General features: G+C 36.2%; 1 protein-coding gene across 4 annotated transcripts in view; it reads left to right on the top strand.

Annotated features, from left to right (window-relative positions):
* Nucleotides 1-20,097, top strand: part of LPCAT1 (lysophosphatidylcholine acyltransferase 1) — a 146,834-nt gene that overhangs the window by 123,484 nt on the left and 3,253 nt on the right. For all 4 annotated transcript variants that reach the window (XM_072605366.1, XM_072605368.1, XM_072605369.1 and 1 more), the window contains exons 10-13: nt 3,520-3,645; nt 5,047-5,200; nt 7,894-7,992; nt 13,419-13,560. In XM_072605366.1, coding sequence (XP_072461467.1) covers nt 3,520-3,645; nt 5,047-5,200; nt 7,894-7,992; nt 13,419-13,560 — 521 coding nt within the window. The remainder of the gene's footprint in view (nt 1-3,519; nt 3,646-5,046; nt 5,201-7,893; nt 7,993-13,418; nt 13,561-20,097) is intronic.

Genomic DNA, 20,097 nt, shown 5'->3' with positions numbered 1-20,097 from the left:
AGAGTCATCTATTGTTAGGGTTCATTGATTTTTATCAAGACTGTCTGCCTAGAACAGATTTTGGGTGACTTGTAAATTCTGTCAGAGTTAATTTGGAGTGTTTTCACTCTCATTTGTAGTCATTTAATTCAACAAACATTTATTCAAAATTTTCTCTTCAAATTCACCCATATTTTAAAATATAATGTGCCTGTCACAATATCAGTGTAGGTGTTCAGATTTGTGAGACAGAAATATTTCTTCTTCCTCCTCCCCAAAAAAATTTTTTTAGGGATTCAGTATAGACACCTGAAAGTGTAAATGCCATAAATCTAAATGCTCCTGAATATTTTTTGGTTTGTAACCATGACAGCCTAGGTATGTTAATTTTCCACTCCTTGGAATAAAATCAATCTTAACCATGAGAACCCGCCAAGGAGACAACTTCCTACTCATTTTCAGCTTTTATATTTGATTCCAAAGAAACATATGCCACATTGCATGCATTCTTCACTGAGAGGCTGTTTCATATGTTTTTTTTCTTCTTCAAACTTTTTCAAGAAGGTTATTAACCCCTTTGTCATTTAAATTACTTAAGCATCTTGCCAGAACTTGATTTATTTTCTAGCCTTATTTCACTTCATTTGAGAACTATGTTCCTCATGAGAAGCTTATGTTCCTAAGAAATCTTCCAGATTATTAAAGTAATTCTGATTAATCTCTCACTTTTCCATCACAGCCCTTCATCCTAACATTTGCAAAGATGGTCATTTGATATGAGTCCTTAACAAATGAATCATTAGAATAGTTTCTGGAGTATGGGTATATAGAGTTCTTGTATTACTGTATGCTAACTAAATTGTTATAGGTGATATAGTATGCTTCGTTGTTCCTCTACCCAAACACTTTGGAAAGACCTGCCTTCAAGAGGCAATGGTTTCATTTACCTTGAATATCTTAAGGGAGAGGTGATCTGTTAGCCCCTTTAAAATGATTAGAACAAAAAAACTCAATTTGGAAGAAGCTGGCATGGCTTAAGTAGTTACTGTGTGTTAAGTATTGTGGGTATAGTAGCAGAAAACATCTTGGGAGGCTAATACATGCAACAACAAAAAAAAGATATACACTCTCCTGATAGAACTCTTGGCTCTCTTGCAAAGATCTAGACCTACTGAAGAGAGTTTCCGCAAGTGTCTAGAAAGAGCTGTAGTTCCCATTCATGCCCACAGACATTTATTAAGGGAATGCAAAGAAATACTAACAGCCCCTTTTCCTCAAAAAGCTAAAAACAGGGATATAACCTGTATCTCTACCCCCAAAAGTATACTACAGATTAGAAGGTGATCAGGGATAAGGAAAGATCCAGGAGCCACGAAGAAGCTAGAAAAAGTTTTGAGGACTGAAAAGTGAATTCAGCTGAAAAAATTCATGAATTAGACTTCATGGAAGAAGTAGTTCCTCAGACTTGAAAAAAGAGGATTTCAGGAAATCTAGGTGTAGTACATGGGAGTACATAGCTAAAAAACAAACAATTTTTAAAAAGCAACTTTTAGTAAATTCTACTAGTTTAATTTTAAGCTTAGTTTCTTTTTCAGTTCCCTTTGTATATCTTCTGGTAGAATTTCAAATGAACTGAAAAACTACCACAGAAAGAAAAGGGGGCCATAAATCCCAAGAGACTCTAGGGTCTCCAACTGGATAAATAGTCCTTGGATCATCAAAAGCTGCTTGCTATATCAAAGAACTATTTATCTACAGATATTCTGTGCTTCACAGATTAATATTTTGATTGTTTTAATTATTAATCATTTCTCGTTAGCTCTTTTAACACTTCCCTTTGCTCCTTCAGTTTTTTCTCAAGATTCATCATTGATCATCATTACATTGATCTTGATGTTGAACCAGATAATTATACCCGTGAAGAATTTCTCACACAGTTAATTCCTTTCATTTTTAAACTTGTCTTCCTTACCTCACATTGTTAGTAAAACATACTTCCTGTGATGTTTATAATAAACTTGCCTCTTAAATGCACCAAGATTTGTACATTTGTACAACAAATTTGTATCTTTGTACCTAGTAAACTATGGTTCTGACTATGGATAGTTGACTTTGTGTTGAATTGTGGGTAGTTAGTACACTGGGACCTTGCTTTCAGCACTTTAATTCACTCAGTGCTGGAATTTATTATAAGGTTTGTTTATTTTACAGAAGGAACAAAAAAACTTCCTTGTAGGTGGTTTCACCTATGAGGCAATCCCATAATATGGGCCTTTTAGGGACATTTTTATGGGGAAGTGTATAAGATCCTTGACCCCAATAAAAGTTCCAGTTAATAAGATTTCCATTTTACTATGAATACTTTGATTAATATAGTGATGATTCAGTTCAAAAGAAGAGAGAGGCACAACTGTGTTAACTTGTATTTTATAAACATCTGTGCATTGAGTTCATCACCTCTCTATGAAGAGGTAGGTAGCCTTCTTTATCATCAGTCTCTGGAGTCGTGGTTGGTCATTACATTGATGAGAGTTCTTATGTCTTCCAAAGTTGTTTGTTTTAACAATGTTGTTGTTATAAAAATTGTTCTTCTGGTTCTATTCACTTCACTCTGCATCAGTTCATACTCATCTTCCCAGGTTTCTCTGAAACTGTCCATTTCATCATTTCTTATGACACAGTAGTATACCATTACATTCATATACCAGGATCTATTTGGTCATTCCCAATTAATACTCCCCTCCCCTTCCCATATAGAATAAGATACACATTTTGGGCATGGCCAATCTGTTGATTTGTTTTGCTTGACTGTGCACATTTGAGACGGAGAGAAAGTAAATGCTTATTAATTTTAAAAATTAATTTAAAACTTTTATTAGACAAACACTTGAAAATGAAAATATCTGTGTTTGTTTAAAATTCTGAATGTTTATTAGTAACTCTTCCCATTGTCAGAGCAGTGTGGTACATCAGATAGAGAGCCAGTCTTGAAGCCAGGAAGACCTGGATTCAAGTCTTGCCTCAAATACCTACTGACTGTGTCACCCTGGGCAAGTCATTTGATTTTTCAGGGCTCTAGGCAATTCTTTAAGAATATAAGTTTCAGAAAAAGTGCTGACTTGAATTAGCAGAGGGGAGTTTCCCCATCTGGAAGTTCTTTACATCAATACAAATCACAGATCTAGACTATATCCTATCACAGTGCCCTGCCTGAGTTTTGTTCTAAAACTTGCCCTCATTTTATTCATGTTTCCTTTGTATTTATCCTGCCCATGATGAGATCTGCTCTTCCAATGTGAGATATAAGATTTGAGCAAGTTATAAGAAAAAAACCTGCCTCTAAACTTATCATTTATTCTATTTTAAAATTTCTCCATCTTTTACTTTTTCCATTTTGTAAGCTATTTACTTTTACTTTTGAATTTTTGTCCATAACTGTTGAGAGATAGGCAGCTGTGCAGAGTCAAGATCCTGGAGTTCTGATATATTAGCTGTCAAAAAGAAAATCGCATTTACTGTATCCAGTCTTCTTTCTTAAAGGGCCTTGGGAGTTTCCGTAACAGATTACACATTTGAAGACTGCCAGCTGGCATTGGCTGAAGGACAACTTCGTCTCCCTTCAAACACCTGCCTTTTAGAATTTGCCAAGCTTGTGAGAAGCCTTGGGTGAGCAATGTTCATACTCTTTATTCATGAGAAAATTAGATATGTTTCCTTTTTCTAGCATGACTATTTCTGCAAATTTAATCCACAGAAATTAATATTTCAAGATACAATAAAAGCATACCAGGACATTAATTCCACTTTCTTTAACCTCTTTTTCCTACACAGACTGTGCAGCCCAGTTCTATAGCTGGTCTGTATATAAGAAACATCCTTCTTCTCTTAGATGCTAAAATAAATATTTACCCAAAGTATCTTTAGAGCCTTTAGAGTTGGAGCAGTCCCTAAAGAATTTGCAGTCAGATCAGGAGTTTAGGACTGGTCTGTGAAGAACTCTCAGGCTAGAGAACCTCTGGATAGGTAGATTGAGTCAAAAATTCCTGCCTTCCCCAAGTTCAGCCTTCAACCAACCTCAGAACATTGTCTTTTAGGCTCATGTGACTAACACCTAACTCTCAGTCCTAGTTTTGTAATATAGGGTATAGTAAGTTATTTGGTGTAATCAATCAATCAATAAGCATGTATTAAGAATGTAATATACTATGTGTCAGGCACTAGGAATTCAAAGACAAAAATGAATAGTCCCTGTTCTCAGGGATCTTACATTCTATTAAGTATAAAATTGCTTAAAACTAATTTCATTTTGATGTAACAAATCATAAAATTCCATTTTTATAAACTAATGGGTTAGCAGAAATTTGAGAAATTGTGGAATTATGGCAAATGATCAGTAAAGATATGAATTCTTTGTATTTTCAAAATGACCTGTTGCTCAGGTGATGGCAACACCTCTCAGGGGAACTAGTGTCAAAGGAACAATTTTTATATGAAGCCATACCAGCCTCATTTAGCTCTGATGTTTTCTCCAGCTCCTCTGACTCTGTATGATACTCCCTTTTTAGAGGTGAACTCTATTGCTTGATCAGTCCTATGATGTCTCTCATCAGTCCCTTTGTGTTGCCTCAGTCAAACTGAGATCTGGAAAAGACTTTAGCTTTAAAAGGCCATGATCTCCCACCGCATCCAGGGCCATCTCCAGGCATCCTGATGAATATTTGACCACTGGACCCAGAGGGCTTCAGAGGAGAAAGTGAGGCTGGTGACTTTGTACAGGCCTCCCTCACTTAAATCCAGTTCAGTTGCTTGTCATGGCATCATCTCCCTGATACCATAGTCCTCTTCAAGAAAGAAGGACAAATGACCACATCAGCAACATGTTTTGAGGTGGCTCAAAATCATTAGAATTATCACTGCTTCTAGAAAAAAAAATTCTGTTGCTTATTCTGAGTATTTCATTCATTGAATTATGAACTATTTTTTGATATTTTTAAATCATTGTTTAGACAACTTCTCATTGATAACATGCAATGTTATTGTTAAAATCTTTTCCCTTTTTGCATATAGGTTAAAACCAGAAAAACTTGAGAAAGATCTGGATAAATATTCAGAAAGTGCTAAGATGAAGAATGGAGAAAAAATTAGTCTTTCAGAATTTGCTGCATACATGGAAGTCCCAGTTTCTGATACGTTGAGTGACATGTTTGCTCTATTTGATGAGGTAAGAACTATATTAGTACAAAAGAAAAGCATGCCAACGCTAAAATTTGTAGATTAGCGTGTCAGTAAACACATAATAATGGTAGATCCTATTGGACAAACATTCATTATTTGTGATGTTTCATGCACTGTGCTATGTATCAGAGAGAGACAAAAATAAAATAATTCACACCATCAGGAGTGCTTACAATCCAGTAGATACACAGATTAAATATAATACAATTTTAAAAGTGATTAAATTTACACGGTGTCAGGGAGAGAATGTACTGGGGAGATGGTAGAGAGAAGATTAGTGAAAACTTTATGAAGAAAACATCATTTGTCTATTAAATGATGTAATGTAACAACATACTTGATTTGATAATTAGAAGATCACATGCTGCACAGGGTACAAACTAATAAACAGTTTGGCTCCTCTCCCCCAACCCCCAAGTGTTTGATTGAGTCTGTAGTTCTTATAAATTTGCTGCATTCTTTTGTTTTGCTAATGAATTTTTGCAGTGTATAATTCAGTGTATTGTTGAGACTTTTTAATCTAGACAAAATCCTCTTGAAAATAGACATCAATAGTATAAAAGCTTTTCAGTACTATGAAATAAAAAACATATTGTTGTATTCTTTTGTTTTTATCTTTTTGGGGGGCTACAAACTCTAACTGTGATTATATTATCATTGAGTTGCTTTGAAAGGGATATCAGGCCAGATGTGTAAATGCTAAATATATTGAATAATTGCCTATCATTGAAAATTCATTTGACAATGCAGTGTTGCCTATTAAGTATTGGTACATCAAAAACTATCACTCTTAGGAAAAAGCTGCAATTTTATCAGTCACAGTCAAATCTCTTTTTTGTATTGTAAGATTTCCTAACAGTGTTCATGGCTAATAAAGATCAGTCCAGTACTTCCCTAAAGCAATATCATCTTAGCAAGTCAGCTGGATTGATATTCAGCAGTTAAAAATTTTTTCAACATCTTCCCTTCACTTTGCAGAGGTTTCAGGGAGAAGGAATACAGCTGGAAATTTAGATGATATCAATAAAAAAATTTTTAAAGAGTAAATCAGATGCCAGGGAGAGGAAAAAATAAATTTATTTACAGAACCAGTATTATTTCATAGCACTATTAAAATATAATATCACTGTACATTGAAAACAGCAGTGAGAAAGAGACACAAATGCCTCTTTCAGCAAAGCCTGTCAAATCTCTAGCAGAAACAAGTAGCAGAAGGTCTCTCCCTGATGAGGAATATGCCTGGAAGGCAAAGGGGAGTATCTCTATATAGAACTATCTTCTACCCCTACATTTGCAGGAATGGCATTGCCAGAGACAAACCAACTAGCTGAGTTTGCTTCAGTAGTTTTGAGGAACAGGGCATTAACACAAAGAAAGGACTTCATCCTTTTTCTTGAGATCAGGACATTTAGGGGAAGGTGGTTTTTGTTTTGTTTTCCTGATGTCTTATCCAAATGTTTAAGTGAGCAGTTATGAGGGAGAAAAAAAACAGGAAAATGGAATACTGTTAAATATACAACTTTAGTTATGGAAAATGATGAGAGATGTTCTGGCTGATCGGCTTCTGAAGTTTTACCCTTAAAACTCTAAAACTTTTTCTCTTATCAACTTTTTTAAATGAAAATCTTTCTAAGATGTGTTATACATATCCCTACCATTAAGGTACAAAATATTACCTTTTCTTTCTAACCTAGAGTCAGTTTTATGAGTGGGCATTTCATTGGATTAAATCTGTGTTAACTTAGCACAGTATCTTACATATAATAGATTCTTAAGTTCTTGTTTAATTTAATTGACACTCACCTCTATCAAATGTACTATAGAATTCAGTTTCTTAAACATGTTTTATATATCCATTTGTTTTCTTTAAATTTATCTTTCTCTTCTAAAAGCTAGATACAGAACATTCAGTTGCATGGTCTTTGGGCAGTATAATATGACTGCATTTTTTACAAAATTAATGTTTCAATCAAAAATTGAAGTAACCTTCTGTTCAGTTGTTTTCAACTTCAATACTAATAAGGATAATCATAGTTCAGAGAACAAAGAAGTATAATTCAATATGAAAAATGCTTTGGGATATTGGAAATTTTTTCCCCCATCTCTCACCCAAACATTTAGGTGAAGAGCAATGAGGAGGAAAGAACAAAAGATGGGATATTTTTAATCATATACCTTGGTGTATTTTAAGTTTTACAAAGCACTTGGAGGTCACTCTCTTTGGATTCTCAAAACGAGCTTGTAAAATAGGTAGTACCAATATTCTTATTTCATAGATGAGGAAACTGAGGCACGAAGAAGTCATTATTTTTCCTGTCACACAACTAGTAAGAGGAATCTACCAATGCCAGATAGCCCCTGCAATGTAATATATAGCCTTAATATGTTGCCTGGGGTTCACTGAGAAATGAACGGACTTACCTAGAGTCATACAGCTATTACATATCAAAAGCTTGACTTAAATACCAGTGTCCTGAATTTGGAAGTCATATCTCAATTGTTATCTCTCAGCAACTAAATTTTAAAATATATGTGTGTATACCTGCATATGTATGTATATGTATAGATTGTTTTCCATGAATGGCCAGTTAATGTTTTTAAATTTCAATACTATTAGTCATTTCTTAAATTCTGACATGGGTGATGAAACTCTAATCTGATGGTTGCTTTTCTTTACAGGATGAAAGTGGTAAAATCGACTTACGGGAATATATAATTGCTTTATCTGTAGTATGTAGACCATCCAAGACTTTGGAAACAATTCAGCTGGCTTTTAAGGCAAGTGATATTATTTTTATGTAAATTGAAAATGTTTTAAAAGTCAAGCACTTGTCATATTTTTCTTCCAATATCTGAATATTTTATAAACACAGGCTTGGAGTAAAGCAATATAACCTTGATTTTTAGAATATGTATTATATGTTACTATTTATTTAGATTTTTATTTATAATTAATATTTGTATATAATATTATAATACAATTACATATATTTAATGAGATAATTAAATAGAACCATAAAATTGTTATCTACTTTGTAAATTAAAAAGGAAAGTCACAAAACATATCCTTCAGGGGTTTAAAGCTAGAGTGGCTACGACAAGCATAAATTAAATTTCCCCCCTAAACACAAGGAAATTGCAAGACTGTAGTAATTATTCACAACTGATATAACGGGAGTGTTACTGTCACCTTTTCAGTATATTAGCAAACTGAGACAGAGCAAATGAATAAAATCCCATAGTAATACAGTTGTTATATCAGATTTTCTAACCATTCTTAATATTTGATAATGTTGCTTTTTCTCTAGTTTTTAAAACATTTTCTATTAATATCTTGTTTTTAACATTACTCAATTTGTCCTATTAATCTTCTACTAACCTCCTTCAAGAAAGTCATTCCATATAACCAAAAACAAAAAATGAAGAAAAAAAGAAAAAGCCAAAAATGTCAGCAAAACTGATCAATACATTTTTTTTTAAAAAAATTGTGAAAATAAATGCAATGTTCCATACCCATGAACTTCCCACACTCTACAGAGGAATGGGGGAAGGTGTCTTCTCATGTACTCTTCTTTGGCATAGTGGGTGAAGAGCTGGACCTGGAGTCAGGAATACTTGAGTTTAAATCTATTCTCCGACACTTAGTAGTTTTATGACCCCGGCAAGTCACTTAACTTCTGTCTGCCTCAGCTTCCTCAACTATTAAATGGGGATGGTAATAGTACCTACCTCAGAGTGTTATTGTGCGGATTAAATGAGATAGTATTTGAAAGAAGCACTTAGCACAGTACCTGGCACATAGTAGGCACTATGTAAATGCTTTTCCCTTTCATAATTTTACAACATGACTTTCAGTTATTTTAGTGACTGTGTACACATTGTTTTCTTGCCTGTCCTTCATTCTACATCACTTTATAAACGTTTATACGTATTTAACATTGCCTTTCAAAGTACAGTGTCTAGAAAGTGTGAGATCACTAACCATAATCTAACTCAGAATTTTATGGCTGACATTTCCATACTATGGTATATGGTATATAGTATATACTATACTATGGTATAGTCCACAGAGTGGAATCAGAAAGACCTTTGTTCAGATCCTGACTCAGACACTTATATGCTAGCTAAGTGATCCTGAGTAGGTCATTTAACTTCTTAACCTCAATTTCCTCATGTGTTAAATGGGGATAATAATCTCAACTACTTTTGTTGTAACAACCACATGAGGCAATTTATATAAGGCACTTTGAAAACCTTAAAGCCACATATACATATTAGCTAATATTATTAATTTAAAGGAATGCAGAAAAACAACGGACACTTTAGTAAAGGAGGTTTCAAAACAAACCACAAAAACTTTCTGCCTCATTCTTTAGTCACACCAAAACTTGGTCTTTCAATTAGAGACAATGCACAGCTAGCCTAGAATGATGGCACAACTTGTTTGTACTCTTAGCCTAGAAAAAAATAAGAAGACTGTCATGACCCTTGGCTTACTATCATTGTCCAAAGGCAGCTACAGTGCCTGTTCAGTCCTTTAAGCTCATGGAATGCACTTCTTGTGAAAAGCTCAGGGCACAGTATATGCTTCCTCCTTTATCCTCCAGGTGTCTTGCAAAATTAAAAACAAAACATAAAATATCGTCCTTGTGAAGGGAAGTCACATTACCAAGTTTCATTTGAACTTTATTTTTATTTTTTTTTCAGGACTTCATTATGTTGAAATTAAAATTTCTCTGGAATTAAAACATGAAATGCAAACTTTATTCACCATGTTGTCTTTGTAGATTTGCAGATTCGTAGAATTTTTAGAACTAGCATGTACATTTCATGCGCAGAATCTATTCCAATGTCCTATTTTATTGAGCTGCATAAGAAGGAAAATGATTTACCCAGGAGTCCCACAGCAAGTCAGTAGCTGGAGCCTGGGCTCTCCAGTCCATTGCCTTTTTTTCTTGCTTCATAAAAAGACGTATATTTTTTAAAATATGTGACTTTTTTGAACTGAAGACTAAAGTGATATTTTGAACACATAGCGTTGAATGTTTAAGGACTCATAAAATCTCTGTATTGACAGATTCCTTCGAGGTTATCTGGTCAAACCTGTACCTGAAGTAAGAATTCCCTCTTCAGCCTCCTCAATATGTAGCCATCTAACCTCTGCTTAAAGACCACCTGTGAAGAATTCACCATCACTTGTTCCTCTCCTCCCCACCGTCACTCCCCAGGCAATCTGGGTTAAGTGACTTGCCCAGTACATAGCCAATAAATGTCAAGTGTCTTGAGGTCAGATTTGAACTCAGGTCCTCCTGACTCCAGGGCCAGGACAGTCTATCCACTGCACCACTTAGCTGCTCCTTACCATCACTTTGGAAGGCAGCAGATTCTATGTGAGGATGACATAATTATTCTTGTTTTTGATGATATTGAGACAAAGTCTCCATCTGTAAACTTTTATGTTATACTTGTATGTCACAAATTCTGCTCCCCAGGGCCAAACTGAAAGGCTCACTGCTCTTTGACATCATAAGCATTTAGATCCTTAAAGAAAAATCCCAAGTCTTATATTTTCTCCAGGTTAAATATTCCCATTCCTTCAACCTTCTCTCTATGGCATTTTAAAAATTCACCTCACATTAATCTCTTAGTTTTCTCCATGTTGTAAATGACCTTTCTAAAATGTACAGCCAGAACTAAAGATAGTAGTCCATGTGTGAGCTGATCAGGACACAGGGCCAGTGTCATTCTTCTTGTTTTAGACACCACAGCCTAAGAATACATTAGCTTTTGTGGTTACAGCATCATACTTTTGACCCATACCAAGCATGAAGCCCCCTAAAATTCCCAGGCCTTTTTAATGGAACCTTTTTTTTTTCTAACCATTTCTCCCTTTTCTGGTACTAGATATTGGATTAACCTACTTAAAGAGGCTTTGAAAATAAACATAGAAGGCAATGGCTCAAATCTACCAAATAGTAATGATAACAATAATTATCATTAACACCAATAATAATAATCCACAATTAAGATTTTAACTTTTACAAGGCACTTTATTCACAAAAATCCCATGGATCAAGTAGTGCCAAATTGTATTACTCCATTTTGCTGAAGAAGAAATTACTCTTAATGTAAAAGTTTATTCTCTTAAAAAGACTGCACCATTGCCCTTTGTCTTGTTAAAAACCATTGATTTCCCCTGTAACTCTTTTGTCTCTTGGCCAGGCTATGTCCAAAATAACACAAAATGTAGGACAATAATTTGTCCAGAATACAGTTAGGTCCCAATTAGTGTACATGATCAATCCACTAAAGTGGCTATGTTATTTAAATTTGCACTGGATATTTCCATTGGACTGGAACAAAGCACTATATTTTGCATAATTATATCTTCAAATAGGGTAAATGTGAATACAAGCAGCCACTGCAGAAGACTCGTTATTCATACTAATCAGGATCTAGCTGTAACACAAATGTGAATTAGTGTTATCTAGATCAGTCAGAGACTGTTAAGCACTTAGCGTAACCTCAGCTCTGTACCAAGCACCATGGAGTTTGTGGAAGAAGCATAAACTGTAGTTTCCTGCCTTCTTGAAGTGGGCATTCAGTCCAGCAAGCAGAATTTATTAAGAATTTTCTGTATGGCAGGCACTGTGCTGAGTGCTAAGATACCAAAAAAGGCAAAAATAGTCCCTGACTTCAAAAAAACTCACCATCTAATGGGAGTGACAATATGCAAACAGCTATGTACATACAAAATATACATCGGATAAATTGGAGATATTTCAGAGGGGAGGTATTGTCATTAAGGGGGACTTAGGTTTCTTGAAAAGATGGAATTTATTTAAACCAAGTGACAAAGACAAGGAGGAAAAGCATTGTAACCATGAAGGTCAGTACCAGGGCATGAGAATTGGAGAGATGGAGTCTTCTGAGAGAAATTGCAAGGAGGCCAGTGTCCTTAGATCACAGAGTAGATAGAGAGGAGTAAAATGTAAGACTAGAAAAGTAAGAAGGGCTTTAAAACCAAATAGGATTGTATGTCCAACCCTAGAAGTAATAGGGAACCACTGGAGTTATTGACAAGGTTAAGGCCTAGTCAATAAATATGGAGCCTGCTTGAGATATGGAAAGCCTATCTGACTGACTGTGGTCAGTATGAGCATTCCAGCTGCAATCATTGGATACATGGAAGCAGCTAGGCCATTGAAATCATGGGTGCCGGCCAACAGCATCATTACTATCTAGGCAGGGGATTCTCAGGATATGAGTGGCAGGAGCTTGTTGACCTAGTGAACTCCTCCCTCCATTTTGTCCTCCTCAGCACCTAGTTGGTTATTCTGTGTGGTAGCTGCCTTCAGAGCCACTGCTTACCACCCAGCCCCACCAAGTTTTGTTCCACAATCCTAGCCACTTTGCAGACTGGCAACACAACCCTAGAATATCTACTTTGTGTGCCTGCAATTTCCATTCTAAGACTGAAATCGATGCAAAAGAGTATCTGGGGGTGTAGCTTAGGATCTCAAGAGGACAGTTTCTAGAGAACTCAGAAAAACCATTGGAATAGGAAAGTGGGAGAATTCCCAAGAAGTCTTTATGCCCTGTAGCCCTTGGTTACATATTTGGGTGGGGTCTTTGCTACTAAGTGGGGGGAGGGTTTGGATAAAGAAATATAGGAACTTCAATATGTATATAAATATTATTTAGAATTTGGGAGGGAGTAAATGAAGAGATTTAACCCAGACCTCCATGGAATCTACCTTCAGTATTGGAGCCCAGGCTGATGATGAGAGCCTGGGAACTGAATTAGTTGTTTTTAATTTTCATATGCACATTTTTGACACATTGGAACTTATCATTGGTTTTGTTTTGGTCTGAACATCTATTAATCTTGCAGGGGAGGGGCAAGTCGGACAGGGAGATAAGGAAGGGAAGGAAAAAGAGAAATGTGTATAAAATAAGTAATGTGAGACTATACCTTAAATACCACATGTGCTCAGTAAATATCCATTTAACAGTATACTAAGATGAATGGTGTAGACCTTATACTTATGGCAAAGGGGATTATACATATGTATAGTCTGAAACCATCAGGCAATGCTTTACATAGGAGATGAAACTTGACATGGGCCATGAGAGATAGATAGAATTTGAACAGAGGGAAAGGGAAGCATATAAATGAATGAGGTTTTATCATGCCTTTTCAGATGTATGAATCCCAAGAAGATGGAAGCATAAAAGCAGAGGATTTGGCTTGTATTCTGAAGACTGCCATAGGTGTTGCGGAGCTTAATGTAACTGATCTTTTTAGAGCTATAGATGAGGAAGAAAAGGAGAAGATCACATTTGGTAAGTTTCAAACTATTTTTGCAACTCCACACAGTCCTATAGAGCCTGCGTTACAAATTGTCCATTGTTGGCAATATCCAAGAAATGCAGAAAAAGGAAATTATGAAAAGTTTTCATCCTTGACAGACTGTCAAAGAAAGGAGTAATAGGGGGATTTCCAGACCTTATCAGAGACTGGTCACCTTGAATTCTTTCTGTCTCCTTTCTGTGTCCCTTATCTTTGAGAAAACCAAGAAAACATAGCATTTCAGATATCACACAACATTAATAGTTGTTAAACAAAAACTAAATCCTAGACTTTCTATTTCTTAATGTAGTCATTATTTTTGAATGTCACAAAATAATGTTATCACTAGAAGAACCCATGGAAATGACAAATTTAAGATAATGCTATGTTTAGACTAAGTAGTCAGAGATTTCACTAGGGAACCATGAAGAATAGAAATGAATAGAAGTCTACCTATTACCACTTAAGTTTATCAGAAGGAAAAAATGCCTACCAACATTCTCATCACCGTTTATTAAATAATTTCTCATCACTAAAGAAAATTGACCAGTTTCCATGAGGTTTATCAAAAGTGATTTATTCATGTCTTTCTTTCATGTGTTAAAGTTGATAGTATTCTGATTTTAACACAACATGAGCACGAGCTATATCCAATCAAAACTTCTAGAAACAAAAAAATCCCAAAACAAATGACTAGGATATTGCTGTTTTTCCCAAAGAAACTGACTGGCTGATCTATCAAAAAGAGAGAGCTATTGTGAAATATTTCTTTTTTAATTTTAATTTTTAAATATTTTTTCCAACTACATGTAAAAAAAATTAACATTTTTTTTAAATGTTGAGTTCCAAATTCTCTCCTTCATTGCCTCCCTTTTCCTCTCATTGCAAAGACAAGCACTTTGACTGAGGTTATTACTGTGCAATATTTCTAAGCAAAAACTGTTTCAGTGTTTTCCACAAGGTGTCACTGGCTGTTAGCCATTTCAGCAGTGAAAAAATTGTATTGACGTTTTCAGTTCCTGTAATCTGCTACATAATTCCAGTTTACCTTCAGTGAAGAATCCATAATTGTCCGGTAGAAGCCAACCAGTACATACACCCAAGCCCAGACTGAGTTGTTGTTAGAGTTCTCTTCTGTAGTTATTCTAGACTGTGGCCAATTAGCTAAAGAACAAAAGCCTATTCGGTATCATGAATTCAATCAAAGACTCAAAGAAAGTTCAAACCCCGTGTTGATCGTTTGGCGTGGTCCCTCCCTCCTGATATACATCTCATGAGATATTTCCAGTTCTAGGTCATTTCTTGGCACTTCTCCTATTTGGTTGAGATCCTTTATTTCCTTTCTAATGCATCCATCTTTGACTTCGGACCACGTTTTCTGTTTTCATGGCCTAGAATGTATCAGAACTCCCTTTACCTTTGTCACCCTGCATTTTGATTTCCTGCTGGCAATAACAGAATAAAAGCAAAGGTTTAATTCAGTTCAACAAATATTTATTAAATGCCTACTTAAGCAAAGTACCATGTTTGATGTTGAAGATGTTGTTCAATCATTCAGTCGTGTCTGACTCTGGCAGAGAAACTGAAGTGGTTTGCCAATTCCTTCTCTAGAATGAGAAACTAAGGCAGATAGGAGTTAAGTGACTTGTTCAGGGTCATACAGCTAGTGTCTGAAAAGCTGTATCTGAGTTCAGATCTTCCTGACTCCAGGCCAGGTGCTCTGTTCACTATACCACCTAGTTGTCCCTGACACTAAAGATACAGAGATAAAATAAGATATATATTTTGCAGTCAAGGAGCTTTGTGTGTACTGTAATAATGGGATTGGACACGTAATAAATAAGCCACACTGACACTCCATTTCCTGACTCTGAATGAACTGGTTTTCCCCTGTGCCTGGAATGTTCTGCCCCTCAGTTCCAACTTTTAGATTCCCTGGCTTCCTTCAGAACTTGGTTCAGTTCCCACCTGCTGCAGGAAGCCTTCCCAGCAGCTAGTGACTTCCCTACTTTGGAGATAGCTGGTGGCACAGTGAATAGAGAAAGCACTAGACCTAAAGTCAGGAAGACCTGAATTCAAATCCAGCCTCAGATACTTACTAGCTCTGTGACCCTGGACAAGTCACTTAACCTCTGTTTGCCTCAGCTTCCTCACCTGTAAAAAGGGTATAATAATAGCACCTCCCTCCTAGGATTGTTGTGAAGATCAGTGAGATAATATTTATAAAAAGTGCTTAGCATGGTACTTGGCACATAGTAGGTGGAAGACACAGTACGTGCTATTTAAATGCTTATTCCCTTTCCCTCTGAAATTACTTTCCATCTTTGTTGTTCAGTCATGCCTGACTCCTCATGACCCTGTGGACCATGGCAAAACCAGTGACCATTTCACAACACAAACTTGTTTTTTCCCCTTGGTTCATGTGGAATGTGGGTTACTCCCAGAGTTGAGGTTGGTCCTTTGTGTGCCTCATGAGCATCCTCTCTTCCTGAGAGGATTAGTTATGTACATGTCTCTCTCATTAGAGTGAAAGGTCCTTGAGGGCAGGGACTGTGTTTTTGTCTTTCTTTGTATCCCTAGTGCTTAACACAATGACTGGCCTATGTCATTCCGTCATTTCAGGCCTGTCTAATTTTTCATGATCCCATCTGGGGTTTTCTTGGCAAAGGTACTGGAGTGGTTTGCCATTTCCTTCTCCAGCTTATTTTACAGATGAGGAAACTGAGGCCAACAGGGTCAAGCGACTTGCCCAGAGTCACACAGCTAGTAAGTGTCTGAGACCAGATTTGAACTCAGGAAGAGGAGTTCTCCTCACTCTGTTCTGCCACCTAGCTACCCAATGTTTGGCCTATAAGAAGTACTTAATAAATGCTTGTTGACGGACTGACCCTTGAATAAATAACAGATTCCAGGTAGAAAGTGATGGTCCTTATTTCATTTTTCCCCTTAGACTGTGTAAGTTCCATTCAGTTAATGCCTCATTTATGAAGAACTTGTCATGTACATAGAGGACTCAGAGTCATGCACCAGAGATAAAAGACAAAGCCCAAATAGTCTCTGCCTTCATAAGGTTTGTAGTCTAGAGGGAAGAGGATACAAAATGTACACAAACAAATAAATGAGTAAATAAATATAGGGTAATTTGTAGGGAGAAAAAACACTAATTCGGATAATTAGGGATGACTTAATACCTGAATTTAACTATGAATTCACGGAAACAAATGGTCCAGATAGTTTGAGGTTGATGACATTCTCCAAGAAACTCTGAGGGAGAGAAGTAAAGAGAAAGTGTAATCCAGTTAGGGAATACTGCTGACTGTGGAGAGGCACTGAAGTGAGAGATGGAATGAGAGGTCAGAGAACAACTAGTAGTCCAGTTTGACTGGGACATAGAATATATGGAGGGGAGTAATATAAAATAAGTCTAAACAGCTACATTGGAGACAGATCATCAGCATTTGCATGTTATCCCAGAGGCAATAGGAAATCTCTAAAGATTTTTGAACAAGGATGAGACTTGGTTAGATTTGTATCTATAAGGTTAACTTGACAGCTCTGTGGAGCATGGAATCAGAAGGAAAATACCTGTTTGGAGGCTATGACTATAGTCCAGACCAGATGCAGTAATGGCCTTTATTAGGGTAGTAGCTGTGAGAGTAGAGACTAAGGAACAGATTGAAAGCTACTTTGAGGCAATAATGTCAAATTCAAATAGAAATGAGGCCCTCTAAATTATACATAAGAATCTCTGCAAACTATATGTTGACCTAGAAAACTACATATTAACATTATCTATGTCCTACCATATTTTTCTCTATATATTGTTAGTTATTTCCTGATTATGTTTTAATCTGATTCCCACAGCACTCAGGAGTGGATTCCATGTGTGATACTTCTGCTGTGGAGGACATGATAGTCCATTGAATGACACAGTATGGTGAAGGAAAAAGGAAAATTCTAGGATAACTCCATATATGAGAACCTGGGGGACTCAGAAAGAAGTGTTGTGCTCAACAGAAATAGGAAAGTTTGAAGGACAAGTGAATGTGGGGGGTGGAGAAGATGAGAGAATGAATGATGGGGAAAGATTGAAGATGAGAAAGTAGGAGAGTGAGAGAATGCATAATGGGACAACCTCCTGGAGAAGATGGAAGAAGATAGAATCTAGGGCATAAGTAGAGGGCTTAACCTTTGCCAGCAGAAGCACTCCTCCCTCCTCAGAGACTAGTGCAAAGGAGAGGAGAGCAGAAAGGGTTTGAGGTGGGAGAGATGAGGGAGCTCATGACAGATGGATTTAATTTTCTCAGTAAAATAAGAGGTGAAGTAATCTGCAAAAACATGTGGAGGGAGCACTGAGGATGGAAAAGGTTTGAAACAGCTGGTGCTTGTCATTTTATACACTTTTGGTATGACATAATTTATTAGTGTAAAAGTTCAAACTAGTAGGGGGGTGCTATTTCTTTAGATAATATCCACAAAAGAAAAGTAAATAGCTAAGGCATAGCCTGGGATTTATTATATTCTTCAGAAAACAGTTTGTGCGGGAAAGTTACTGATGAACACTACCAATTACTATCGTGAGTAATTTTGTCACAATATACTATTTTTAATGAACTTTCTTTCCAAAGGAAACCAAGCTAAAAGATGAGTTAGCTAGCACTTTCAGTGTAAGTTAACTAATAAAGACACAGGTACTTAACAATTATTAGGAATAGGACTATGAAGGAGTATTTTTTTTTACATTGAATATGTTGCTGGAGAGAGGCAAGTGAGGAATTGCCAATAATCTCAGGGCTTTTTTTTTTTTATTCTTTGAAAAGCATTTCCCCTTTGTCCCTACTTGGCTGTTTTTGACACTAGTTGAGCCACAGTTGAGTGGAGCTATCTGCTCCTGACCCTTTATTAATTTCTTCCCTTTGCCTCATTCATAACACCACAGATGAAGAATTTGTCTCCCAGCCCTTCCCTAGCCAGTCGTATGCCATGGCAAGGGCTCAGCCAGAGTGTCAGGCCAAAGGGATAGACAGGGTTAGTGTTACTTTTGAATACTCAGCTTAGCTATGGCTTCATGAGCAATGAGAAATGTCATGGACTGCAGGTATTGCAGCTCTTGACCCACAAATACCATTTTTGGAAAGATACTGTATTCATTTTGGGACAGTTACTTTGATCTATAAAATATCGATCTTATATGTACACCATGAAGCCCACCTGCCTGCTGTAAACCCCCCTCCACTCCCAACTCCATCCAAAAGTTTTTAGGTATTTTTAGTCCCAGAATTTCAGGCTTTCTGGTGGTTTTTTTTTTCTTTGGGTTCTTTTTATTACCTGTTCTGGTTGTGAGGTAAAAAGTTAGATATAATTTCTGGGCATTTAATCATTTTGTTAATCATGCTAGTGGTTAATTAATAAAAGGGGTCAGTAATACTCTTGAATACTAAAGATCCATTATAGAACCCAGTCAAAGCTTATATGCCCTTGGAAGAGTGGGTGTTCCTGAGGATGGCAATCAATTCTGATTGGTTAACAAGTAATGAGAGAATGAATATTATAATGAGTGGGGGCCTTATTCTAATGAGAGTCTGAGGGACATAACTCTGATCACTCAGTATTGGTCATATAAATACATGATATACCCATATTACTCCATCTAGGGAAATCTAGACAAAAAGATTCCACTTCTACCCAGACCTGTCGGACTAAAACACAATGGGACAGAATCCACCAATTAAACTAAACTAAAATTTGTTTACCTTTTGATCAGATCTGAGTCTTCCAGTTGGGTGAGTTTTGCCCAAGTTTCATCTCATTATGAGCCCTGCACTTCAGAAGCTGTCTGATTAACCTACAGGGGCTGATTTCTAAATGAGGAAAAGGAAGGAGTAAATACCTTAGTCCTAATTCAATAATTTATTTTATGTGACCACAATACAACACAATCTACAACCATGAAAATACCGACACAGAGAATTTATGCAAATGTATGATATTTTGAAAGAAAGAATATTTCAGAATTGGCATGATGATAATAGATTTAACTTAGTTACTCAATAGCTGGAAAGCATTTGACTTCTAAAAAAAATTCAAGGATCTGCTAATATGTTTTCAAAATGTTATAATTTAACATTCAATAAGCATTTATTAATCACCTCCTCTATACCACTCACTGTGCAAGGCACTTTGGGTGTACAAAGACAAAAAATGAAAATCTCAGCATTCAAGGAGTTTACATTCTGTTGAGTTAAAACAATAGCTATACAGAAAATTAAATAAAATTAAATAAAATTAAAAATTAAATGAGTTTTAGCATCTAGGGGATCACTTGTGGCTTCTTGTCATAGAAGGCATAAAAATGGAAGCCAAAAATTCCCAGAAGTAGAGGTGGAGGTAAGGAGAGAATGCATTCTAGGTATAAGAAATAGACCATGCAATAGTAGGTTTATGGGAGAGGGAACATCAAGTACTAGGGACAGCAAAGGGGGCAGTCTGACTGGGACATAGATCGTGTGAAGGGAAATGACATGTGAAGC

Source organism: Notamacropus eugenii, chromosome 4, assembly GCF_028372415.1.
Source record: "Notamacropus eugenii isolate mMacEug1 chromosome 4, mMacEug1.pri_v2, whole genome shotgun sequence".
Taxonomy (NCBI): Eukaryota; Metazoa; Chordata; class Mammalia; order Diprotodontia; family Macropodidae; genus Notamacropus; species Notamacropus eugenii.
The sequence above is the reverse complement of the archived record's forward strand: the minus strand, read 5'-3'. Positions and strand labels throughout refer to the sequence as shown.